This window comes from Ailuropoda melanoleuca, chromosome 11, assembly GCF_002007445.2.
Source record: "Ailuropoda melanoleuca isolate Jingjing chromosome 11, ASM200744v2, whole genome shotgun sequence".
In the NCBI taxonomy this organism is placed as follows: Eukaryota; Metazoa; Chordata; class Mammalia; order Carnivora; family Ursidae; genus Ailuropoda; species Ailuropoda melanoleuca.
The window spans coordinates 37820526-37848463 of record NC_048228.1 but is presented as its reverse complement, the minus strand read 5'-3'; the positions used below and the strand labels follow the sequence as shown (position 1 = coordinate 37848463).

At 33.7% G+C, this 27938-nt stretch overlaps 1 protein-coding gene across 7 annotated transcripts in view; it reads left to right on the top strand.

Moving 5' to 3' along the window:
- CCSER1 (coiled-coil serine rich protein 1) overlaps positions 1 to 27938 on the top strand; it is a 1293520-nt gene that overhangs the window by 531402 nt on the left and 734180 nt on the right. For all 7 annotated transcript variants that reach the window (XM_034671499.1, XM_034671500.1, XM_034671502.1 and 4 more), the window contains exon 7: positions 6827 to 6904. In XM_034671499.1, the coding sequence (XP_034527390.1) occupies positions 6827 to 6904 (78 nt within the window). The remainder of the gene's footprint in view (positions 1 to 6826; positions 6905 to 27938) is intronic.

The window sequence follows — 27938 nt, the reverse complement described above, 5'->3', positions numbered from 1 at the left end:
TCTCCAATTATTTATTTATTCAGTTCCTTACTTATTTATATATGAATTCATGATTTTTAAAATTTTGTTTTAACCTTCAAATTATAACTCCAATACGATGCTATTTATTTTGTTGCTCAAATTGTTCCAGCTCTGGCTGGAGCTCTTTCACATTGGCTCCTTTATCTCTTTGGCATACCCCATCTTTTTATCTTTTGATCATTTTCTTACTTTTTGGAACAACAAGATGGTCTAGAATCACCTAGTACATTCTTTGCCCCATTCCTGGAATCAGTAATTTCTCCAAGGAGCCATGGTTCCTATATTAGAAGAAAGGCATATCTGGGCATTGGGCATTAATAAAGAATATTTTATTTGATAAAATTAGCACGTTTCCTCCCAAAATCAGAGGGAAAATACAATATGGCTTATATAATAAAAATATTATCAATACTTGTAAAAAATTATCTCATTTTCATGGATAAAGAGTAACTCCTGGGGCACCTGGCTGGTTCAGTTGGTAGAGCTGTGACTCTTGATCATGAGTTTGAGCCTCATGTTGAGTGTACAGATTACTTAAAAATAATAGTAAAATAAAATGCATTTTTTAAAAAAGTAACTACTTAATTTATGAATTAATAAAGAATATTTCAAAACTGAATTTTGATTTTAATTTTATATTATTATATGAATGGTGACTTGACAATTTTATACCCACCTATACTATCAAGTATAGATAATTTGTGAATCAGTTGAGAATTTATTTCTTCACGTCAAAAGAAAGAACAGAGTACTATGTTTGTCAAGGCTATTACAGTGAGTGCATGCTTTATTTTTTAATAATAAAAATAGTAGAAGCTTAGAGAAGATGCATCATTCAAAGTATCAACATTCTTTTCTGATTTAGTAAGTATTAATGACATCTATTACCCTTCAATTTCTCTATTTCTTTAGTGACGGTATATTGAGTGTCAAAGCTCTCAGTTGTACACTTTGGTCATTAAGAGTTGAGCAGTGTTAGTTGAGAGTGATTAGATTTTTTTTAGCCAAACTTTTAAAGCACTGTTTATAATAACAGATAATGTACCATTCCCCTAAACTGTGGTCAGAAATATAACCTGGGAGAACATGATTATTATTACAACAAAATGTTTCTTTTGTTATCTATTTGGGAAAGAACATCTGTGATTTGCAAATTCTGTTCACTTTCTGGATTTTTTTAATAGAAATGACATTTTAATATACTTATATTTTATATACTTATTTTTAGACATTTATTTTTTCATCAATAATAACTTCTAGTAATTCTGCAATCAGTGTTGATAGTCAAAGTAGATATTAGGTTAGTAGTCAGAGTTGGTACTAGATACTCGAGTCTGAAGATTGCATTGAGGTCATTTATTTGCTATTTCCAACCTCTTGATAAGTTATCCTTGATAATTCATATACATTTTTAGGAGTCATCTCATATGAGCTAAGGAAAGTTCTAGTCAGCCTCCTGCCACTGTTTTCCTCTTCTGTGGCAGCTCTTAATATGCCACAGTGGCATGATATTTGCAGAACTTCTATGTACTTAAATCATTTTTTTATGCCATTGAGAAATTTGAACAAGAGGGGAGTACTCTTAGAATTTTATTTAAAATAGCTATTTCTATTTCCACTTGTGCTCTCTTTTTTTCCTCAAAGATGAGTCAACAGAAAGAGAAGATAGATACATTGCTTTTTTTGCCATTTCTATTTTACTTCCCACCTAAAACTTTATTTCTCTCACCTTCTTCCGTTCATCTGCCCAGGAAGCTCCATAATCACCACTCTGATGAGGCTCTCTTTTACTAATTTAAAATTTTCAGTATTTTAGCAAAGGCTTCCCCTCTTCCTTTGACAAACCCACAAGCAGATAATATCTCCATATTTTTGTTTATTGTAATTAAAGTATGTTAAGTCACTGGTAACTATCAGATTCCCATCAAATGACTGAGACTGGCTAAAGTGTCTGAGGTAACTTGCTAAAATACAAATTAATCTTTGTGAAAATCTTGTGCTGGATTGTGTACAATACAAATATTAGTGTTATTTAATGTGTGTTATGTACCAAAAAATTGCAAAAGCATTTTCAAAGAATAGAATCCTAACTATGCTGGTTTTTTAGCCATGATGTATGAACTGAAAGGTTAGTAGCAGAAAACATAAGTAAAAAAATCTTTGTGAATTTGAGGTAGGACAAGATTTCTTAGGTAAATCACCAAAAGTATAAACCATAAAAAAAAAAAAAGGTGGAAAGCTTTGGTTCTTTTGAAGACAGTATTAAGGAAATAAAGATATAAGCCACAAACTGGGTGAAAATATTTATAATAAACATATATGACAAAGGATTTATATATAAATAACCTAATCAGAAAGAAAAATAGGCAAAATATTTTGTCAGATTCTTCACAAAACAAGATATACTAATGGTCAACAGGCACATGAAAAGATGCTCAACATCATTAGTTTTCTACAGAAATGAAAGTTAAAACCACAGTGAGCTACCATTACAGATCCCTGGAATGGCTAAAATTAAAGAAAAGAAAAAATGATAATGCCAGTATTAGTGAGATACAATACAAATTGAAGTGCAATGTATTACAACCCTTTTGTCATTTTGTCAGTTTGTAATGAAGTTGGCATAATAATGGATATAAATTTACCACAGGACCCAGGTAATTTCACTGTTAGGTATTTAACCAAGAAAAATGAAAACAGGGGTGCCTAGTGGCTCAGTCAGTTGAGCATTCAGCTCTTGATTTCGGCTCAGGTCATGGTCTCAGGGTCCTGGGATCAAGCCGTGCTTGGGGCTCCATGCTCAGTGGGGAGTCTGCTTAAGGATTCTCTCTCTCCCTCTCCCTCTCTCTCTGCCCCTCCCCCTGCTCATGCACTCTCTCTGTCTCTCTCAGATAAGTAAATGAATGAAAGAAAGAAAGAAAGAAAAAATGAAAATATATGTCCACAAAAAGATATATACACAAACAATTAACATGGCTTTCTTTGTAATAGTTCCAGACTGGAAGCAATGCAAACTCTATCAAAGGTGATTAGGTAAACAAATTGTGATTTGCCATTTCATATTGTGCTACATTTAAAAGGATGGATTCTGAAATATACAACAGCATGACATGATGAATTTCAAAATAATTTTGCTGAATGAGCGAAGCTGGGTACTAAAGAGTTCATATTATACATTAACACTTATGTGAAATTCTAGGGAAGGCAAAACTAACCTATGGTGATACAGCATATCATTGTTGCCTAAGACCAGGAAGGGGTAGCGTTTGAATGCAAAGGAGTATGAGGGAACATTTTGAATTGATGAAAATGTTCTATATCTTGATTTTGGTAGTAGTTACACATGTGTATACATTTGTTAAAGTCATCTAACCACATACTTTTAAGTTGCATTTCAGTATAGTATGTTATACTTCAATAGCGTTGATTTAAAGAAGATAGGCTGGAGGTGAGGGATGAGGTAGTTTGTAAATTTAGGGGAATTATATAATGGGAACAGCAACAGCAAAGTGAATAATTTCTGCAAACTGAGATGAATAGAAAGAATTCTGGAGAACAATATGAGAAGAGGGTAAATTTCACTAGAATATCTCTGATAGGCTCAAAAGTAAATACTTGTCTAGATTTTATTGTTAAACTTAAAGGTTACACTTAACATTAAGCTCAATTTGAAGAAAAAGAAAACTTAGCATATGTGCAATAGAAATAGAAGGGGAGAAAGTCTACCAATTTGGGTGAAAAAAACATTTTAAGTATAGGAAAGATACTAAGTTCATATTATTTATCACCCTAGTGTGGGAAAGAAGCAGGGATCTATTGGGCTTAGAACCAGAAAATCAGATTTCTAGGACACTTGTTGAAATTAGGATAGGCTTCTTAAAACCATCCCGCGCTGTCTCCACTGGGTCAGAAAGTCGAAATATGTTACGTAAGAATTAAGGAGGTTCTTTTTGTTGAGATGATTTGCTTATATTACAAAATAATTCTATATTCCAAAGACAGCCACTTTCATATCAAGAACTGACCGTTTCCAAAGTATCTGAAATACATCAAAAGCAGATGAAGCCATAATTCTAACAAAATACTTTTTGAAGAAAATTTTGAAAGAACATACACTGTTAGCTTTTAAAAACTTCAAATGTAGCTTATGAAGTACTTTGTTAATTTGTATTTAGATGTGCAATTGCATTGGAATTGCCACTGTTAAATGAAAGGGTAAGCTAATTAAAGTATGAAGTAGGGATAAGATTTATAAATGAAGGGTTTACTATAGTATCAGATATCTAGAAGTGTAAGCAAATTGGAATAGCAGATCACTGAATTGCAAATTGGAATTTACAAATTTATAAATGAAGGGTTTACTATAGTATCAGATATCTAGAAGTGGAAACAAATTGGAATAGCAGATCACTGAAATGCAAATGGAAAAACAAGCTAAAAATGAAGATACCGTTTTTCTATTTTTGCTTTGTTTTTTTTTTAAGATTTTATTTATTTATTTGACAGAGATAGAGACAGCTAGCAAGAGAGGGAACACAAGCAGGGGGAGTGGGAGAGGAAGAAGCAGGCTCATAGCGGAGGAGCCTGATGTGGGGCTTGATGTGGGGCTTGAACCCCTAACACCGGGATCACGCCCTGAGCCGAAGGCAGATGCTTAACCGCTGTGCCACCCAGGCGCCCCTTTGCTTTGTATTTTTTAACTTGAAAATTAAGTGCAGTATATGAGATGTCATATAAGATTGATTTGTTTTTTTAAAACATTTTTCTCAAGATTCCCTAACAGCAATAAAATTAAGTGTCATACTATAAGATGGATTTGAAAGTGAAAACTGGAACACAGTTTTCTCTAAGAATGACATTCAAAGAATCAAGGTTAGATGATGCAAATTTTAGTCTGGTTTCTAACAGTGCTTAGAATGACACATTTATTTCTGGGAAGTTGTGGGAGACCTCGACCCTAAAAGAAGTTAGCCATGAAGCTTGATTTTGGTTCATGTTCTTACAGAAGTTCAAAAATCTTCATCTATAAGAATATGATACAGGCTTTTAAATTTTCACAATTGAATGTCATCTCTGTCTTCTGAATATATGCTTTTTAAGGGCATGATACTTTAATATACTATGCAGGATACCAATTCTTCAGGAAAATACCAGATAATTCAACTACATATGAACTGTGTTCTATTATTTGCTTAAATTCTCATGAGAAATCTAATGAGAAAAACAGCTCAGGAGTCTTGTTTTTCTAGTCTAGAAAAAAAGTTTCACTAATTTTTTAAATTTTAGAATCCTGTGGTAAATTCATTCCTAGGAAAACCTTTGTTTCTCTATTATATCATATAATCAGATAGTGAAAGTCAGCAGTTCAGAATATTTCCTGATTTTGATCAAATAATGGACAAGAAGTTCTGAATAAATTTAGAAATTAAGTCAGTAGCTAATTCACCTCAATTATCTAGTTTATGTATTTTTCTGCTTCCTTCAGTAGATTATTGTTCAGTTTTTACGTAATTTCCTCCTTTAGACAATTTAAGTCAATGCACAGTCTTGGTTCAATTTCTGAAGTAGGGTATGGTACATGTTATATAAAAATTATCCAGAGTATAAACTATGTTTATAGTTCTTATGCATTGCTGCTGAAATAGAGTCAGAAATAATCCCGCTTTAAGGATATTTAAAGTGTATCCAATTTATGGTACACCTAAATCAAATGAATTGGACATAACCTCATGAATGGAGAGAGACTCTAAGAATTCTAACAGTTGCAGCATCTATTCTTTGAATGTGCTCTTTTTTGGCACTTAAATCGGCCAAACTTATCTACTTATTCCCTTATCACAATCAAAATTAATCCATTCTTTTGCTTTAATCTTCACTGAAAAATTTTCTGTATATGAGTGCATGCACAGTTGGTAAACAAGCTGAAATATGCTGCTGTTCATTCTTTTCAGTGTTTTATTTGCTTATCTACTTAAAAGGGAGAATGATTCTGACAGAGTGAGTTAAGGATATAGTAACATAAATTCTGTTGCTACCTATTATCAGTATTTTTTTCTTGCTTTTAGAAAAAATAATGGTAAGCTTCTAACCCATACTACTTTTTCTTAGGCTAATCTCTTATTTAAGGAGTTTTAATTGATTACACTTTTACATTTTTACAGGGCTAGAAGAACAGCATTAGCAACATTCAATAATTCTCTTTTTGCGTATCCTTTGTTCTTAACATTTCTTTTTGTTTTGTTTAGCAGAATGCAAGAAAGATTATAAACTGTCAGGGGCTATGTATATAGGAATTTAAAAATTTAATATTTCTTCATTTTGCAATTAGATATTGATGACAGATGTAGTTTTCATAATGAATAAAAACTGGATACAATTATTTAAATCTTCACTAATTAAAAGTGAGTAATACTTTTAAATATATGTTTGAAAATCAGCCTGAAAGACATTGAAATAACAAGATCGTAAATCATCACAGATACCGTATAACTTTCAAAAAAAGGGGGGGACAATATCTAATGTAAGCAAATAAAATTTTAAATACTGTCTTGGCACAAAGGTGTTGATGGTATTTAATAAAATGCACTTAAAATGTACATTAAGAAGTGATAATTAGGCTAATTTTTCAGTTAACTATTTCTAAATAAGGAATGATTCAGTATATAATATAATGTGAATTTTTCTATACCTATATTTCATTCATTTATTTGTTTTTATATTAAGAAGAAGGATTTGATTCTAAATTAGGATTAATAAAGATAACTACCAAATGTATCCCTTTAATTCAGTTGTGTTTTCCTTGCAGAGTGCAGATATGAGCCCAGCAAGTAGCACCACTTCACTTCCTGTTAGTCCTCTGACTGAAGAGCCATTGCCTTTCAAGGTAAAAAATAAACAAAAAAATAATTATTTGTGATACTTTTAGGATACTCAAGTACTTTAGTAAAATATTGCATGGTATAGATGGTAAGGTGAACTGCTTTAATATGTAAGGATCTAATTTCAGATGGTAAAATCTTTGTTGTTGTTTTGTTGTTGTTCTGGTTGCAGTTTAGAATAGAAGTTAATACTATAGACCACATCATTTGCCTTGCATGTAAGAAACAGTGCTTTCTTTGTAATAGCTTGATGTCACGTGAATTAGAGGTTTTGAATCTTTTGTTTATCATAATTTAAGTAATAAATTTAGGATGAATTATTTAGCCCTCATTGAGTGGTTACATTTTCATTAGCTGGCTAAATTTTCGTTGATGACTCTAGCTCATTTACAAAATGTTTATTTACTATGTATTATTTATTATGTAAATATTATATTTACAAAATGATGATCAAATCAAAAATTGAAATACAGAATCATTCCTCCAAAGACATTATATTTTAAAAATATTTAAGGAAAAATGTAAATAAGTAATTAAGGAGTATGGTTTGTAAAATTCTTCAGCTGGGGAGACTATATGTATTACAAGTAAGAAGTCATTTTCTTGTTTTGCTGTTTAAGATTAGCTGTATCTATTTAAACAAAGCTCATAGATCAACTATTTTATATTTGATGTTTGAATTTCATTGAAATTATTATAAAGGCAATCCTTAAGATCATGGGGAAGAAAAACTTGGAAAATTGGGATGATACACTTAACTTACGTGCAGTAGTCTCAATTTAATTTGGTTTAAAGACAGGTAGATATGCATTTTGGAATTCATTATGATTTTCATGATTTTGGAATTTTATCATAAAGTTGTTTATTACTGTGTTTTTTTTTTTTCTTTTTCATATGAAGAGTGTAACCTACTCAAGTTCATACTGCTTAAACCTAGTACAGTGCCTGGTATTGATTTCTAAATACTTAATATTTGCTGTGTAGTTAAAATGAGAATAATAGAAAGTTATGAATTTCACTGTGTGTCTTTAGTTTTGTAATTATAGACGCTTTGCTGCTTAATGATAGACAAGGGGCACCTGGGTGGCCCAGTCAGTTAAGCAACTGACTCTTGATTTCAACTCCGATCATGATCTCAGGGTCCTGAGATTGAGCCTGCATCTAGCTCCATACTCAGCAGGAAGTCTGCTGCAAATTCTTTTTCTCACTCCCTCAACCCCTCCCCTGTCACTCTCTCTCTCTCTCTCTCTCTCTCTAAAATAAATAAATAAATCTTTTAAAAAAAGATAGACAATAATAATTGTTAAAAGGTTATTTTATATCAGAGAATTGTTAAATACTGTATAGTATCCTGATTACATTATTGAGAAGTCTATTATTCTACAACAAAGGAGAAAATACCCACACTTCAAAGTTTAGTGTTACTCAATGTTTCCTTCTTATGGTATATGGGACAAAACTTAATAGAAGAATCATATCCTTAACAAGATTTTAATTGAATTCTCAAAGCATTACTAGAAACCATTTTCTCTTTTTAATATATTGATAATGACCATACTCCTTGAAAATTAATGTATTTTTTAATGGAAGTAAAAGAAGAGGTCAGATATATTCCAAAATATGCTGACGCAATGCTAATATAAATATAATTATTTTAGTTTCCCTGACTGCTTCTAAGAGATCAATATTGTTCCCATGTTAATGTATGTAAGTGGTTTTATAAGCAATTAAAACTTCTAAGCACTTATAATATATAATATTAGCATTGGTAGCCAGTGTAGTTATAGTGCCTCTTAATTTACTTCTTTTGTGAAAGGAATATTATTTTTTTTTTGTATTTTCTATCATATATAGAAACATCCCACTAGTATTTAATAGTGTCAAAAACTAAAATTTGAAATTATGAAGTAAAGCTCCTGCATTTGTAAATGAGGAGCTTTTTTTTGTAAACAAGGAGTGAAGCTCCTTTTTCACCACTGTTCTCATCATTCTCTATTGTAGGCATTGCCAGGCTATGAAAGCATTTGAGTGTATCCCTTCATAGAAAAAGATGTATGATGCATAATTCTCTACGTATACTACCATAAACTTACAGACTTCCCAGTCACACTCTTGGTGCTAAGAAGTTTCTAGGATTCCAAGTTCATATAATTGGGCAATTGTTATGGACATATATTTGGAAACAAAAGGCAAATGTATAACGTCTATTTTTTAATAAAGCATTCAGGGTGACTTACACAAGTGGTCTGTTCTCTACCAGAATATCATTACAAAACTAATTTTGCATGGGTGGGAATAATATTTTATCAAATAACCATAATAGAATTATAAAATTTCAAGATCAGTTATTTCTGAGTTTGAGAAAAACAGAGAGAGATGACCGCTTAACTGTTAATTCAATGTTTATGCTTCTTTTTATAGAATAACACTGAACCAAGTTGGCATTGTTAACTTTGATATGTCCATTCCACCCTGTTCTACCTTTGTCTTCTCTGCTATTCTCCTTGATTTGTATCAACCTAATCACTTCCAATCTAACCTTCCTCCTTTCTTCCTATGTTAAGCTCAGTCAGAGATATTCCAGGCCTAATGCCTTGAGATCACCAAATATTACTGTTCTTTAATAAGATGATCCTTTTAATTTATTTGTATACACACAGTTATTAGCAGCCTCAGTCCATTCCTGGAACTAACAATCTTGAAGCTGAAGCTAGCTTATTGTTCTTGACCCCTCCATAATAGTACACTTTATTATGGACCACGTTCTTTTCGTCAACCACATTTATCCCTTATTTTAAAATTTATTTGTATTTGCTTGAAGCATGATCTCTAGGTTTTAGTCCATTTTTCTCCAAAAATCATCTTTTCTTTGATTAGATATATTAATAAAATGTATTATCCAACCTGTCCCATTTATCCTTATCCTGTGATAAATTCAATGGATGGAAATGAATTCAACTCTATTTTTCTTTAGACTCTGCTTCAAGAATACACAAAGGCATTAAAGAATATGCTCCATTCACCAATTTTCAAAATCTGATTTTAACCAAATGTAGTTTTCTCATTGCCCTTCCTGGCCCATTGACTGCTGCTTTTCGGCGATACTTGGGTTTGTGGAGTATCTAATGAGATTGGGCATCTAGTGCCTAGAATCCACAATGGAGCCACCCTATTGGAGACCCAGCCACCTTCCCCAGGAGATGACCCAGAGTGGTTCTGGGATATTTCTGGAGTCTCCTCTCCTTGAGAAATCCGAAGTTTTTAGACTCCTTTTTCTCATCCCCAGAAATCACCATTTAGTCTAGACTAAAGAAGTTCCTTTTTTTTTTCCCCCAATTTCCCTTGGAGATTATTCCTCTCTCTTTTAATCAACCAGAGCCTGGAAAAAAAAAAAAATCTTCTCAACATACTTTTTAGAAACAGAATAGAGGAAGGGAATTGTCTGAACTGTCTGAAGATTTTTCTTACCTGATACAAACCTCACTTTAAGAAGCACAAAGACACCTTATTAAAGCAAAAGACAAGGAGGTGGAAATAAATAAATTAATGTCTCAAAAAATTTCATCTTGTCATGAACTCCTGGGATATTAGGGAAAGAAATGATGCTAATTCTGCTTGACCATAGAGCCTAAATTCAGGACTTAGTAACAAACATAGTTTGCTCTCACTTTTGTAAAATTAAAAAAAATGTGTAGAAAAAAATGATAATCCCAGAAAATACACACCTATCAACCACTAACTATTTGGTGAATCATACTGTAAGTTTGTCTGTTGTTTCTATAATGATCACTAATTTCTAGTTTAAGAGCAATATTTATTTTTAAGAAAGCAGAGGAGTTGAGAATATTAGTAGCAATCTTAGCCTAGTTAGGAGACTTCTGGGACAAATCTCAATTCTGGCACTTTCTATCTATATGACCTTGACCTGTTGTTACTTGGTGTCTTAATTTTCCCATCTGTAAAATGGGAACAGCAGCAAATTCTTCTTCATTGGATTATTATAACATTCAATAAATTAACAAATAGAAAGTGCTTCAAGTAGCACATAGTATCAGTATATGTATTAACTATTATGTTTTGTAGAAAAGGTATGTCTAAGTTTAAGGCAGGAGGTTCTGTATGTTATAAATGACATGAAGCAGAATTATTTCCACTTAATCCCCTGTACTTTATTTCCAAATGTGAGAGTAGTAATGCACTTTAAACATAAATCCTTTACTTTGCTGAAGAATAGCATTTAATATTCATTTCTAGAAGGCATGCTATTTATTTCCTGCTCTTGAGTATTCAGATAAGCTCATATATCAGATTCCTTGTATGAAAAATAATTAATGGAAATGTTCATTAATTATGAGGAAGAAGGAGTAAATACAATGAATCTGTCTTAAGGGAAAACTGGTGAATATAATAAAACATTACTTGGAAAAAAGAAATACATAATTAATAGATCTGCATGCATAAGGACATATGGCATCTTTTCATCAGGAATACACTGTAGTATATTTTCTTTAATTTCCCAAACCTTCCTCCACAAATTAACCTGATAACCTCCTAAATGCAAGCCCCACCGAAGGAGCATTGTTCAATCACATAACATACTGGAAAAAAACCACATTGTAAACAAAGCACTGTTGATATTTTACTCTTTATACGTTATAATGTCAGTATGCTAAGTAGTGTCAGTTTATTTTGTCTGACAATATAATAGAAAGAGCACATGTGGAGACTCCAGGAGAGAGGAGTCAGATAATGGCACAACCTCCACAACATCATCTGTCATCTCTCTTGCACAGAGTTGGGGTTTTCTGTGTGTGTGTTTATTGGTGTTGTTTCTCATTCAGTGAATTTAATGGTCTCTCTTATTACTGGAAATCACTTTTTTGTGTCCCGAAAATAACCCCCAATGGTATATTCTGCATTTCTGATCAATTTTTTTTTTTTACTGTGTCATCTACTCATTCATCCATTTGTTCTTTGATTCATTCGTTCGTTCATTTTTTAGTGAATCAATTTATTGAGTTGGGCTTGATAATGTTCTAGGCACTGGTGTTTCAATGTAAACAACCCAGACTAAGTTCCTGCTTTCATGGTATTTGGGTTCTAGTGAGAAGAGATAGACAATAAGCAAATAAATATATAACACATCAGATGATAGGGGTGTTAAATGCTGTGATGTAGAATGAAGCAGGGTTTGGAAGACAGAAAGTGACTCTAAAGTATGATATTGTTTCAAACAGATGGCTAAAGAAAGCCATTCTCATTAAGGGATATTTTAGCAGAGACCATAGAGATGAAAGGGGGTAAGCCACTCATCTATGGGAAGAGGCTTGAGAAAAAGTGCAAAAGCACTTTCTCAAGAACACTTGAGAAAAAGTGCAAGTGAGGTGGAACAGTTGGCCTTTTCAGGATCAACAGAGTGACCTGTGACTGGAGCAGAGTGAATGAGGGGGCAAGTAATAAGATCAGGTCAGAGAGAAACCACATCATGAAGGGCCTTGTAGGTCAAAGAAATACATGAGATCTTGTTTTACATGAGATGTGAGACCATTACAGTGTTTGTGAAAAAGAATGGCATAGATAGACTTTATTTTAAAACTATTACTCTGACTCGGAGACATGGTAGAAGGACATCAAGCCCCCCATAGGTGAAAGATGATGGCAGTTTAAACTGGAGTGGTCAAGATTGAGAAGGGTGAGCATTGGTGGGATTTGGGACATATTTTAAATGTGAATCTGCAGGATTTTTTAATGGATTATATATGGGATATCAAAAAAGATCAGTGTTGAAGATTATTCCTGATTCTAATGTTCTCTCTATTCCCCTATTTTTATTTCTTTTGCTGTCACACTGTGATTATATATTTAAGGAATGTGTTTATGATATGATAATAATTTTAAATACAAAATGGCTCCACATGTTTTCCTATTGGTAATAAATTTTAAGAAGGACCTATTATCAATAATGTGTATATTAAAAATAAAATGATTGTTTCTGTGTAACAAACCATTTCAAAACTTGGCAGTCTAAAGCAATAATTTCTTTTTTTAGATTTATTCACGTTTTAGAGAGAGAAAGAGAACGAGCACAGCAGGGAGGGACAGAGAGAGAGGGAGAGAATATCTTAAGCAGACTCTGCTCTGAGCATGGAGCCCTACGTAGGGCTCAATCTCACAGCCCTGAGATCACCCACGACCTGAGCCAAAACCAAGAGTCAGATGCTCAACCAACTGTGCCACCCAGGTGCCCCAAACAATAATTTCTTATTGCTCTTTAGGATTCTCTAGGTTGACTAAACTTTCTAGAGAGTTCTTATTTGGGGTTTTACAAGTGAGCGGAGAGTGTAGTTATCTGAAGGCTCAAGTGGAGTACATACCCAGGAGGATTTCTTACAGAATGGCTTGAGTTTTCTAACAGCATTTTCTCACAGTATTTTAAAGTAGTTAGACTTGTTACATGACACCTGGCTTCACCCATAGTCAATGTTCCAAGGAGTAGAAGCTGCCGGGCCAATTATGGAAAAGATGCAGATACATACAGCTTCACCTCCACATCTTTCCATTGGTTAAGCAGTCACATAGCTTGTTAGTGGTCCCTGAAACTGCCTCAGCATTCAGATATTTGCTAAAAGGACTCAGAGAATTCAGTATGTAGTCATAAAGAACAAACATACTCTTCCAGCAATGTATGTGATACTTCTACCCAATAAACCCCATTAGCAATTCAACACCCAAAGATTCACATAGGAACACTGTACCTAGAACAGACAGAAATTCCAAACTCCTAGAAAAAAGTCAGGTGTTCAGCATTAACAATATGGTTTATACAAATTTCTTAGGCACAGTGAGCTTCTCTTAACTAAAATTCTTTTTTATTGTTGGAGTATAATCAACATGCGATGTTATGTTAGTTTCAGGTGTACAACAGCCACTCTTATTATTTATGGGAAGTTTGATATGAGTGTAGGGCACTAGTTACCAGTCAGGTTCTTGGAGGCCAACCACTGGCCAACCTCGGAAGCAAATCTTTCTAAGGATAGCATATTAGTTGGCTAAGGCTGCCATAACAAAGCACCACAGTTTGGTGGCTAAAAAAATTTTTAAATGACAGTATTTTCTCACAGTTTTGAGGGCTAGAATTTTCTTTGTAAGCTTTTATTTTAATTCCTGTTATTAAACATGGTATTAGGTTATAGTGATCCATATGTCACAGGTGCCCATCATAACAAAGGAACTCCTTAATCTCCATCACCTATTTAACCCATCCTTCCACCCACCTCCCCACTGGTAACCATTGGTTTGTTCTCTATAGTTAAGAGTGTGTTTCTTGGTTTGTCTCTCTCTCTTTCTTTTTTCCCCTTTGCCTCATTTGTTTTGTTTCTTAAATTCTACATATGAGTGAAATCATATGGTATTTATCTTTCTCTGACTGGCTTATTTCACTTAGGATTATACTCTCTAGCTCCATCTATGTCATTGCAAATGGCAAGATTTCATTCTTTTATCATGGCTGAATAATGTTCCATTATATATATATATATGTACCACCTCTTCTTTATCCATTCATTAGTCAGTGGACACTTGGACTATTTCCATATGTTGGCTCTTGTAAGTAATGCTGCTATAAACATAGAGATGCATGTATCCCTTTGAATTAGTGTTTTTGTATTTTGGATAAATACCCAGTAGTGCAATCACTGATCACAAGACAGTCTCTTTTTAACATCTTGAGGAAACTCCATACTGTTTTCCAGAGTGGCTGCACCACCAGATAGCACTTCCACAGTGCACGAGGGTTCCTTTTTCTCCACATCCTCACCAACACCTCTTGTTTCTTGTCTTATTGATTTTAGCCATTCTGACAGGTGTGGGGTAGTATTTCATTGTAGTTTTGATTTGGATTTACCTGATGGTAAGTGATGGTGACATCTTTTCATGTGTCCCTTGGCCATCTATGTCTTCTTTGGAGCAATGCCTGTTCATGTCTTCTGCCCGTTTTTATTTGGATTATTTAGTTTTTTGATGTTGTTGAAAGCTAGAATTTTAAGTTCAAGGTACTGGTAGGGTTGGTTTCCAGTGAGACTCTCTCCTTGGTTTGCAGATGACCTCATTATGTTTTCACATGGCCTTTTCTCTGTGGATGCACTTCCTTCTTATCTCTTCCTCTTCTTATGGGGATGCCAGTAGTATTGAATTAGGTCTCACACAAATGACCTCATTTTAACTTAATCACATCCTTGAAGACCTTATTTCTAAATATGGGTGTATTCTGAGATACCAGGAATTGGAACATTAACATGAATTTTGAGGGGCACCTGGATGGCTCAGTTGGTTAAGCTTCTGTCTTTGGCTCAGGTCATGATCCCAGGGTCCTGGAATTGAGCCCCATGTCAGTCGGTCTGTCTCCCTTCTCAGTGGGGAGACTGGTTCTCCCTCTCCCTGCCGCTGTTCCTGCTTGTGCGCTTTCTGTCAAATACATAAATAAAAATGAAAAAAAAACAAACAAACATATAAATTTTGGGAAGACACAGTCATCCTATAATATACTAAAGACTGTATGTTTACTCTTCTGTACGTAAGGCCAACCTTGACTCAAGTGAAGGGAAAATAAACTATATCTTGAGGGGGAATAGCAAAAATTTGCAGCAATCTTTAATCAACTACACTGAATAAAAATGATGTGTGATAGTCTTTTATTAATCAGTTTTAGGCTCTATCAGATTCTCATTCAGGTGTTAGGAATTTGGGTTTGAGAAAGTGTAGAAGGAAATAGCAGATTTCCTTAAACGTTTATATGTATTCATCGATGTACTTATTTGAATATATTTTCCAATGTCATTTTAATTTCCACTAAATTTGGGAAATTCACTTAAGTGTCACCATATTTGAATAAACTTATAGTTCTTAAAATCTTATGGTTGAGAATGTCAAAGAATTATGCCTTTAAAAAATAGCTTACTAAATTCCTGATTGTAAATACTGACAGTAAAATTTAAATTAAAAGAACAACTACCAAACAATGCTTTCTATGTTATGTTATACAAATATACCATACAAGTATTATTTTATGTTAACTTTTTTCCTTTAGGTCTGTCAAGATGAATTTTAAATGATTATTATACCTATTATTTGGCTTTTGCAGACCATATTACTGATACATGATGAATGCTCTAACAGTAAGAAAAATGGTAATTTTTTATTCTGATAAATAAAATTATTTTTACATAAATTAAAGCCAAAACAAATCTGGTCTAATTTGTGTTAAAAGATATTCAGTATCTCTCAGACATATTAAACTTCAGGGGAAAAGATTTTAATAGGAAAAATAAGCAAATACCTTTATGTTGCATACTAGCTTCATATTACTGTCCAGATCCTTCTCACACACTGTCCAGATGACTTCAGGAAGACACATACAAGATATAGAACTTGTCCACATTAATACATGCTAAAAATCATGTCATACCTCCCACCTCATCTCCAGCTCACATATCCATTTTATTTCTTAAATTTAAATCTGAGTTTCTTTGTTGTTGTCTAGGTTGATGCCTTAGATTTTTTGAGTTCTCCAAGTGGTACTGATCGAAGACTTTCTTTGTTAAAAAGGTTTATTTCAGCCTTCCTTCAGAGTATTGGGCCATACTCTGTCTGCTTACTCTAGTCAGAGTCCCCTTGATATATTTAGTGGATGAGTTTTACTGAGCATTTGTTAAAGGTGACCTTGGAAAATTGAATTCAGGGATCCACATCTGCGGTTGAGTTAAACAGAACCCCAGAAAACTACAAGATACATAGATTTGGATTGTCTTTCATAGTTTTCAAGAGTAGGGATTTTATAGGAAAAGCCTAAATTTAAAGTAGAGGTACTGAACATGGAAGGATAGATAGAATTAAGGTACAGAACACGGAAAACCATTTCTGGGTTCATTTGCACATTAAAGACAAGATGTTGAACTACTGTAAAAAAAATCCTAAAACCAATAAAAGCCTTGAAAATCCGAAAAAAAAAATTTTTAAGAAGCTGAGTCATTAGGACTTCAACTTTGGTTTGGGGATGCACCTGTGAGTGGATTGGCATCAGTGAAACATTTTTTCTACCTGCCAACAAGGTGCCATAATTTTATTTAGAAACAGTTGAAGTCAGCACGTGGTTGGTGTTGTGTTCTTCAACACCTGTTGGTCCTGAATGTGAAGAAGACCTAGATATAAGAAAATAGTAGAAGTAGCAATCATTGCTGTGCACACCGCTATTAACAACATCTCTTTTTACATCTACTGCAGATGGCAGATTTGGAATGGGCTTAAGGGAAACACTGTATTTAAGATAATGACATCATTATCAATGATAATTCAAGCAACTGATCTCATGTATAGCACATGCAGCATTTATTTCTTACTCTAAGTATTACCATTTCATATACACTCTGGATCATAAACATTCACCCACCTTCATGGTTTTTAAATATAGTCTCCAGCATTGCTTCAGAGATTACCTGTAAGTGTGAAGTGTACTATAACATATTGTTCTTTAAATAAGAGATTAGCAATCAAGGTACAATTCAAAGACTATGATTTGTTACTAAAATGCCCATTTGTGGGGCGCCTGGGTGGCACAGCAGTTAAGCGTCTGCCTTCGGCTCAGGGCGTGATCCCGGCGTTCCGGGATCGAGCCCCACATCAGGCTCCTCTGCTATGAGCCTGCTTCTTCCTCTCCCACTCCCCCTGCTTGTGTTCCCTCTCTCACTGGCTGTCTCTATCTCTGTCGAATAAATAAAAATAAAATCTTTAAAAAAAAATAATAAAATAAAATAAAATGCCCATTTGAGATGGACCATGAATATAAGATGCTACAAAAAGTAGACTCAGCATGAACTCAGTTTATCTGGCAGTGACTTTCATCTGTTCTATCTTGAAATTATCTACTTCTGTAATAAACAAATTTTAGAAGTTGAATGATATCAATGTGCAGTTGTAACTGTAAACTAAAATGTACATGGAATTAAGTACAATGAATTCTAACATATATCAAATAATTTAGAAATGGTTGTATTTTCTTTGGTAACTATGTGAGATTAGAAAATATTAGACTTACAATGTTTTTAAAGATATTGGTCATACATTGTTTTAATTATATGATATAGAGGTATTAAATAGTCATGCTAACAGATGAAATAAAATAACTAAGATAAGCAAATACTCAGTTCTGCAGTTTTTGTATCACAAATTGAGGATTACTTCAGTGAAATTTTCATACCACATATAAATAATTTTGCATAAATTCTATTATGTCTAGAAATTCTGCAGGAAAAATACTGATGGCACAAATTTAAAGTTTAATAATAATTATGAAAAATAAGAAAATTCTACTTACTCTTGCTATAGTGAAGATAAAAATGTAGAGAAATTTGTGAACATCACTTTAAAATGCATTCCAAAGAGGTAAGGAAAGATGCAGTGTGTTTGCACAGAGACTTACTTTTATCCTCTTGGACAGCGGCTGATTCATCACAGAAAATTGGAAGGTAAACAATTGCCAGATGGATATATTAGACTATAATTAACAGCCTAATACAAATAATTGTGAAGATAAATGTAATTCGAATATTTCAAGTACTGTTGATGTCAGCTTCTCACCTAAGAAAATGGTCTGCTTTCTTTTAAGTTCCTGCATTATATTATCAAGAGTCAGCTTATGTCTGTACTAGACATGTCCTTTTCTGCAGGTAATCTGTTTTACTCTGGCAAATCTGATAGGAAAATTTTATGTCAGGAGTTGTGACAAACACTTATGAAGTTGGCTAAACCTGTTATATTAGAATTTTATTGCATATATTTCTTATTAAGAGTAAATGTTAATTTAGAGTAGTTAGGTTCTGCTTAATAAGAAGGACTTTGGCAGCAGTACTTGATCCTGAAAGTTTTTAAAAAGCTGAACAGAATTGTCAAAACATAATTAAGGGTAGAGGAATTAAGCTCACTTTTCTCCCTTAAGTGTCTCTGCAAGGCAATAGAACCTTTGGCAACAGAGCCAAGTAGAAAAATGGAGCTGTGCCAGTTGCTGCACCATGATAAAGAGAGATTGGTCATAATTTCTGGTAATAATGCCCACAAAAGTAAAGCTGACAGTGGTCTATCCTCTTATTAACATTAGCCATTTCTCTCCTTCTCTTTTCTTGCGCTTTCTGATGGGCCTTAGTCACTTGGTGTTATTATCTGTCACTATTTTTGTCATCTATCGCTATTTGTGTTATGTTCTTGAATGTGGTGAGTCATTCAGAACAATTAACTGACATTCATTGAGGTCCTGCTATATATAAAAGCTTATGTAAAGGTATTAGCAGAAATATTTTACTCTGATTATAGAAAGCTGTAGAAAATTGTAATGCTGGTTGTAGGGGGATATGGCCTGGAGAAGTACAAAGTATTTCAAAATTGTAAAGACGGAGTTGAGAAAAGGGAAGTGTCATGAGATCTCAGCCAAGGGAGAAGTAAGAGCCAGGGTCCCAAGCTAGGCCCCGAGGGTCTAGAAATTGTAAATATTCAGTGGTGTGTTTCCCATGTGGTAAGGACCAAGTTGTTTGGTTTGAAGGACGTTGTGTGCTTTATAAGGAACTTAGACTACTTCTGTAGGCATTGAGGTACAAGAAGTAAGCAAGAGCTATATCTTGGTCTGTTTGGGCTGCTATAACAAAGTGCCACAAACTAGGAAACTTATAAACAACAGAAATTTATTTCTCACAATTCTGGAGATTGGGGGCCCACTTCTTAGGCAGCCATCTTTTTGTCTCATCTACCTTGTGTCTATGACCTTACATGGTAGAAGGGGCATGTGAGCTCCCTGGGAACTCTTTTATCAGGAAATACTCTGCAGGATTCTGGCCTCCTGACCTAATCACTTCCCAAACATCCCACCCCTAATACTGTCATGCCTCGTGTGTTAGGGTTTCAACATATGAAGTTTGGAGGGACATAAATCTCAGACCATAGCAAGTTGAGTAAATAGTAAGATGCAAAATAATGTTTATAATGTTTCTTGAGCTGGATTTCCAAAGAATGGGTTCAGAACTTTATTTGAAATTTGTTAATTCCTAGACTATCAAATGGTATGAATCAAATATAAATTATAAAAAATAAGAATTTTCCTCTCATCCAGTATCGCTGATTCCTTACATCTATACATGCCCCAATTTGGATGAAAATTCCTTATATTCATATTGAAATTAAATAGAGTTTACAGGTGATCTAGGCTATCAAAAATATATACCAAGAGATCCACTCTAATTATCTAATTGTTATATCTTAAAACATTGTCATTAGTGTATTGGTTTCATGTTGCTGCTGTAACAAATTACCACAAATTTTATGGCTTAAAATAATTCGCATTTAGTATGTTATAGCTTTGGAAGTCAGAAATCAGAACTAGTTTGTTTCCCAGAGTCCACAGTCTCTGGTGATGGGTATTAGGGAGGGCACATATTGCATGGTGCACTGGGTGTTGTATGCAAATAATGAATCATGGAGCATTGCATCAAAAACTGGAGATGTACTGTATGGTGACTAATATAACAAAATAAAAATTATTAAAAAAAAAAAAAAGAAGGAAATCAGAACTATGTCTCCCTGAACTAAAATCAGTGTTGTCAGAGAGGTGAGTCCCTTCTAGAAGCTCTAAGGTCTGATGCATTTACTTGCTCTTTTGAGATTCTACAGTTTGCCTGCATTTCTTGGCTCATTGCTTCTTTCCATCTTAAGAATCAGCAGTGGCCTGTCAAATCCTTCTCACACTGCACCACTCTAATTTATTTACTATTTTCCCAATAGAAGAAGATGTTTGTAAATGCAGATATCATATTTATATTCTTTATATTCCCTATTTCAGTGCCTAGTATAGAACTAGTGTATAATGCACTAATAATAGATGAAATTAGTGAATTATTAAATGAATGGTGAAAAAAACCTTTTAATTAAGAACAAATTTCTTCTGAAGTCTTTCATCCTATTAAAATAAAGTTAACCATTTTATTAAATTAACCATTGATAACCTGAAATACCTAACAAAGCCTATCAAACTATACATGTATTATCAGGCTACTAAATTTTCTGTAGCTTATCCTCTTTTTCTATACGACTCTAAGGATAGCTGGACCAATCCTAGGTACAGATTATCCCTTGTGAGACTAACCTGATAGTAGAGAATTCAGTATTCTATTGCCCTTGTTTGTCAGGTTCTCACCTTGTGTTCTGAAAAATGTGGCTTCTGCATTGGCTGGTGGTTATCTGATAGCCAGTGTCTAAGAGACAGCTGCATTCCTGCCAACTGCCTATTTGGATTTCTAAATAGTACCTTTCCCGAGATTTTTCCATGGCCAAATGCTAGAAATTTTAGGTATAGACTGATTTCCCCAAATTGGAAATCTTGAATGCTGTCTCCTTCTTTAGAGTGTTAATTCTCAGTAAACATGGTCATCGTCTCATCTTACAGATAAAGAAATTGAAGCTTAGAGCAGTTAAGAACTTTACTTGAGGGCATAGTGTTGATAAATGGCTCTGCCAGAACTCTAACTCTGTGTTTTGTTTTGTTTTTAATTCTAAAGACTGGCTTTAACTACTATACCACAAAAAGTCTACAGTGTTTTTATTTTGAGCATGATTCTGATTATTTTTTGGTTTTATATAACTGAGGAGGGATAGAAATAGAACTAGAGAGGTGCCTGGGTCGCTCAGGTGGTTAAGCATTGACCTGCAGCCTGGGTCATGATCCTAGGGTGCTGGGATCCAGCCCTGCGTCAGGCTCTCTGCTCAGCAGGGCATTTGCTTCTCCTTCAATCTGTGCCCTCAATCTCTCTTTCTCTCAAATAAATAAATAAAATCTTTTAAAAAAGAAATAGAATGAGACATAGAAATACAGAGAAAAGGAGAGAAAAGAAGAAAAGATGAAAAGTGAAGAGAGAGAGGGAACAGAATGGAAGGGAAGGGAGAAAAGCTGTAAGAAAGCACCCATCAATTCTTCAGGTTTGTCATCTATTGAGATCATTATCCTACTAAGATCATATATTTCTTTTATTAACAGACCTAATAATTTTGAACCATCTTTGGGTTGAACGCCACATGGAATATTGGTCAGTTTTCATAGATTCAAGAATATAATTTGCTTTATCTAGTTTAAACAGAAGGTATTTTATTCTAGGGTATTTGATAATTTATCAAATTCCTTGGAAGGTCAGCACGCTATTCTTGGATACACAGGGACAAAATGCCAGGAGAGATTCCTTTCTGGAAGGGATAAGGTATGCTGCCAGAACAAGAACATGAAAAGGAAAAGGGAAGGGGATTTAATATGTAGATTTAATATGTAAATTTTTTTTTTTTTTAAGAGAGAGAGAATGAGAAAATGAGAATTTGAGAATTGGCAGTGTGTGCTTGGTTTGAGGTATTTTATGGTAAAGGGGATTAAGGTTATCTGAGAAGGGTGAGACAAGGTCATGAAAATAAAATTTATTCTAGTTTTCCCAAACGTTCTTTATTTTTTTTAAATTTTGACATCAAATACATTATTTTATTTTTATTTTTTTTAACCTTTTGACCTCCTTCACCCATTCCTCTCACCTGTTACTCCCTGCCTCTGGCAACCACCCATCTGTCCTCTATTCTACCCATGAGCTTAGTTTTTTGGGTTTTGGGGTTTGTTTTTTGTTTTTGTTTTTTTTTTTTTTTTTGCTTTTGTTTTATTTCTTTGTTTTTGTTTTTTAGATTCCACATATAAGAGAGACCATACAGTATTTTCCTTTCTCTGTCTGACTTATTTCCCTTACATAATACCCTTGGGGTCCATCCATGTTGTCACAAATAAAAGAGTTCATTCTTTTTTATGGCTGAGTAATACTCCATTATGTGTGTATACATACATACATATGTGTGCAATTATATACATTTAAATATAAATTTTTTTATCCATTCATCCACTGATTGGCTTTGGTTGTTTCTATATCTCGGCTATTGTAAATAGTGCTGTAATGAACATTGGAGTGCATATATATTTTTGACTTAGTGTTTTCATTTGTGGTGAGGGGGATAAATGCCCAGAAATGGAATTTCTGGGTCATATGGTAGCTCTATTCTTAATTTTGTTAAGGAACCTCCATGCTGTTTTCCACAGTGACTATACCAATTTACATACTCAGCAACAGTGCACAAAGATTCACTTTTACCTATATCCTCACCGACACTTGTTATTTTTTGTCTTCTTGGTAATAGCCATTCTAACAGGTGTGATGTGATATCTCATTGTGGTTTTGAGCTGCATTTCCCTGATGCTTAATGATACTGAGCATCTTTTCATGAACCTGTTTGTCTTCTTTGGAAAAAAATGTCTATTCGTTTTAATCTACTTGTTTTCGGTAAGGTGCTACCTTCCATAATTGTACCTGATGTTACTTTAATCCATCTAATATTCTTTTGAAAGACAATAAACTTGTAGCTTTTGCTAGGGATGAAAGGAGAATTTGCCTGGCTTCATGGAATACTGTCAACCAATCCTCTGGTTGTCTGCTCCGTCTTCATTCCTACTTTCACGGGTGCATAGCTTTTCTCTGGCCCCACAATAACAGTGGGGTTGTTTAGGGATGCAGATGTGCACTACTGGCTCAGGTTTCAGATTTCTTTTGTCTTGTCTGCTTTCCAGTTTCCTTTTCCTCTCTAATCTCAAAGTACTTCAATTTTACTGTGGACTTCTTACATTAAAATTTACTTTTTATCTATTTTCTGTTTAAAAACTACAGTTATATATATTTAGTTATATCATTATTAACATAGAGTTTCCATATTCACTTTTTAAAAGAACTTGAAGTCTGTGTTAAAACCAAGCTGAATACTACACGTGTGGTTATAAAACGTAACAAATCATAAATATTTGACTTTATGTGAATATTGGTAAAGGGTAAGAGCTGATATTTACTTAGTTTGACAGGACTAAATGACAGTTAGCTTTATGAATTTTGTTTTAACTTTTGTCCTTCTTTGTTACACAGACTATATTCATTAATGCTTAAGAGGAGAGCCTTTAAAAAAAAAAGGAATTGTCTTTTCTTTGAAATATGTCTTAATAAAGCAAACTATTAGGAAAGAATCGGAACTTTATGAATAATCATTTCTATCTAATGGTAAATACTCTGGAACTAACTTGTTTTAACGCTACTTAATTTAGTGCGTGCAAAGATTTGATGAAACCTTCAGTGAAGTTCTGAAAAAATGGGTACATAACCTCAGATAAGTGTATAGAAAGACTCACATGTTGTTCAAAATTGTTCCTAAGAGATGAGTATAGAGTACACATATAAAAAAGCGAGGCGCATTTCCATAAGCCACATGGTTTAATATCATTACTTTCAGGCTTATAAGTTAGTTTTAAAGCTTTAGTGACAAATATAGAATGAGATTTATTAATGTGCACGAAATTCTGTTTTTCTTTGCATTCATGTTGTATAATTAGGTTATTAGCTACATAATTTAATACATTTTTATTTGGTAAAAACAGTTTAACTGTTAGCAGCTGCCTTTAAAATAGCTTTACACTTATTCAGATTTAAATTACCTGTTGACTTGAGTAAGTAATTATAATTTTGTCCTAACACTATGTAATATATGGTGTTTACATTCTTCTCAAGAGCTCCTTGGGGGGGGGAAATAAGAAACATTAATATAAATAGCAATTTAAGGAACCAATGAAAATATGTACAAAGATTAATGGTAGTTAGTAGGACATTAAGTAGTTGTTAAAGTATTTGAATTTGTCTTATTGGATTATTGACTTATGAGATTGTATTTTAAATTTTTTTGCTAGATGTTGATATTTTTACATAATATATTCATTTTGAGTAATCTGTTTTCTAAATTGAGGTTATATATGTGTGTGTATTTATTATTGTTGTTGAATTCATTTTAAGCCATGTATTCCTCTTTCTGAATAACAAAGCATTATTTTATGTCTATATTTATATTTTAGACTTCAACATTTATGAGGCAGATAATCCACTATTTTTTAAATTAAAAGTATAAGACATAAAATTTAAGACAACATGAAAAGTTAAAAACACAGTCAAAATCCTAGTCTATTTAGGTGTGATTTTAAAATGAGGCATGCTCAAGTGTTTGCTCAGAAGTTATCTGTTTAGAATGTTGCTCTGCTAAACCACAAAGTCTCTTTAAACTCATGGTTTATCTAAACGGTAATTATAGTACAGGCTTTAATTTCTTGAGCACTTTAATGTGCTAGACAGATTTTAACATGTTTACATATATTTTTCTCAGGAAAAACTCCGTAAATTAGACTAGGCATTTTTCATAAGAAACTGAGTCTAGAGTCTCTCAAATTTCTAATACTTCTCTAATAAGTGGCTGAGCCAGGCTGATTTCAAAACCCATGCTTGTAGCTACTATGCTATACTAAATAATGTACCTTGAACTACAAGCTATTGTCTGTCACCTGTATTAATTGGTTGAAGATGGGGACTTGATCAGAGTCCCTTTTATAACTGACCACTCAAATAATATTTTGACTAGATAATTCAGTATCATAGAAGAGCTTATTATCATAATTTCTATTAACATAAACTATGAAAAATACTTTTAAATTAATCTTATAGCCTATAGTACTTTCTCAGGTGTAGTTAACTCCTCCGTTTCTGTGGAATAATTTGTCACTCGTTTTACCTTGGGATTTAAGGAAACGATTATCTTCTGAATTCACAGGAGAGGAGACTGTTTAACCTTATCTAGATTGCTTTTAGGGGTTTAGATAAATGTGGGCTGGAAGTAATGGGTGGATCCACATCCGGATCAGCATAGATAATACAATTAAAAAAAAAAAAAGGATACTCTAATTTCTAGTGAGTCATTTTTCAGATATTAGGGGCAGTTTCAACCCTAGGCGAGAAAGATCTCAAATGATATTAACCAATATGTGAAGATGGAAATACTGTATTGTCTTAGTTCACAGTCCTCCTGCCTACTGACTTCTTTGCTCTAGACACTCACTCCTGATTGATCATACCATATCTGACCTAATACCTCCAAACTGTTTTACCTCTATCCCAGACCTCTCTGTGTTCCAGACTCATATACACAAATGGCCACTCATTATCTCCATTTAGATATCTACCCAGGATCTCCAAATAGACAAAGCCATTCAAAACTTTTTATTCTTAGCCCATTTTATCCAAGTCACTGTCCTAAATATATTCTTCTCTGAGTCTCTATATTTCCTTCACAATTTCAATAAATAGTTTTGTTGGCTCCTGCATTGTTCAGGCCAAAGGAACAAGAAAAAAGAGAAGAAGAAGAGTAGAATTCCATCCTTGATCCTTCTCATTACTTCCCCACACCTGTTCCATCCTTAGCAAGTCACCTTTGCCTTGGGATATAAGTATGTCCTAAATCTCTCATCTATGGAACATAAGAACTAGGAAGATCGGTAGGGGAAGAAAGGGATAAAGAAACGGGGGGGTAATCAGAAGGGGGAATGAAACATGAGAGACTATGGACTATGAGAAACAAACTGAGGGCCTCATAGGGGAGGGGGGCGGGGGAATGGGATAGACTGGTGATGGGTAGTAAGGAGGGCACGTATTGCATGGTGCACTGGGTGTTATACGCAACTGATGAATCATCGAACTTTACATTGGAAACCGGGGATGTACTGTATGGTGACTAACATAATATAATAAAAAATCATTAAAAAAATAAAAAAAAATAAGTATGTCCTAAATCTGGCCATTTCTTCCATTTATGCTACCGTCACCGTCATCATCTCTCACTTAGGCTATCACAACTGTTTCTTACTGGTTTTCCTGTTTCCACTCTTGTCTCCCCTATAATCCATTTTCCACGTAGAATCCAGAGTTTTCTTTATAAAAGATAAATTAGTTTGTGTCATCCCCTGTTTAAAATGCTTCAGTGGTGTCCCATCAAACACAGGGTTAAAGTGAAACTACTTGCTAGGTTCTGTGAGCCTTGTTTGTTCTAGCCCATGGTAGCTTTTCCAAGCTCATCTCTGATAACTCTTGCATGTTTTTTTTCTTGATTTGGCCATGGCGACCTTCATGTTGTTTCTCAAACATATCAAGTTCTCTCCTTTCTCAGGATAGTTGCACTAACTTTTCCTTTTGTTTCCATCTTTTATTCTCTAGGTTACCTTATGGCTCATTCTATCATCGAATTTAAGAATCTGTACCTCAATTAGTCATCAGAAGAGCCTTCCACAACCCTTTCTAAAAAAGCTTTCATGTTGTAGCTCCTTTTCCTGCTTTGTTTTTCTTCATGGCATTTATTATTTTTCATAGCACAAAACCCTTGTCACCTGGCATGGCATTTTATATGTGTATTTAAAATCAATTTTGCTTAGTAAAATAGAAGCTCAGCATGGGCAGGGACCTATTCCCCATTGTTTCCTCAGTTCATGAAACAATGACTGACACAGAATACCTATTTAATAAATATTTGTTAAATGAAAGAGATATTGCTATCCATGTTGTATTTTATTTTAATACATATGTTTATATGTATATGATACACGTATATTTAAATGCATATGCGTGTATATGTATGATATGCAGAAAAGTGTTTATTATCATATTTTATGTTAACAGAAATCATGATAACATAATTTTCTATGATACTGAATTATCTAACCAAAACATCCTGTAAGTGGCCATAAATAAATTTAATTTTTTCTTTTGCCTTTGTATAGTATATCAGCTAATATGATATTTTTAAGTGTCTAACTTTCTGAGCACTCTATAGTTTTGTTTTATGATGTTTTGTAATATTATTATCCAACTATCACTCGCAGCTTTATGTCAAGTGCCAAATAGCCTCTATTTTTTTAAATATTTTTTATTATATTATGTTAGACACCATACAGTACATCCCTGATTTCTGATGTAAATTTCGATGATTCATTAGTTGANCTTCATTAGTTGCGTATAACACCCAGTGCACCATGCAATACGGCCCTCCTTACTACCCATCACCAGTCTATCCCATTCC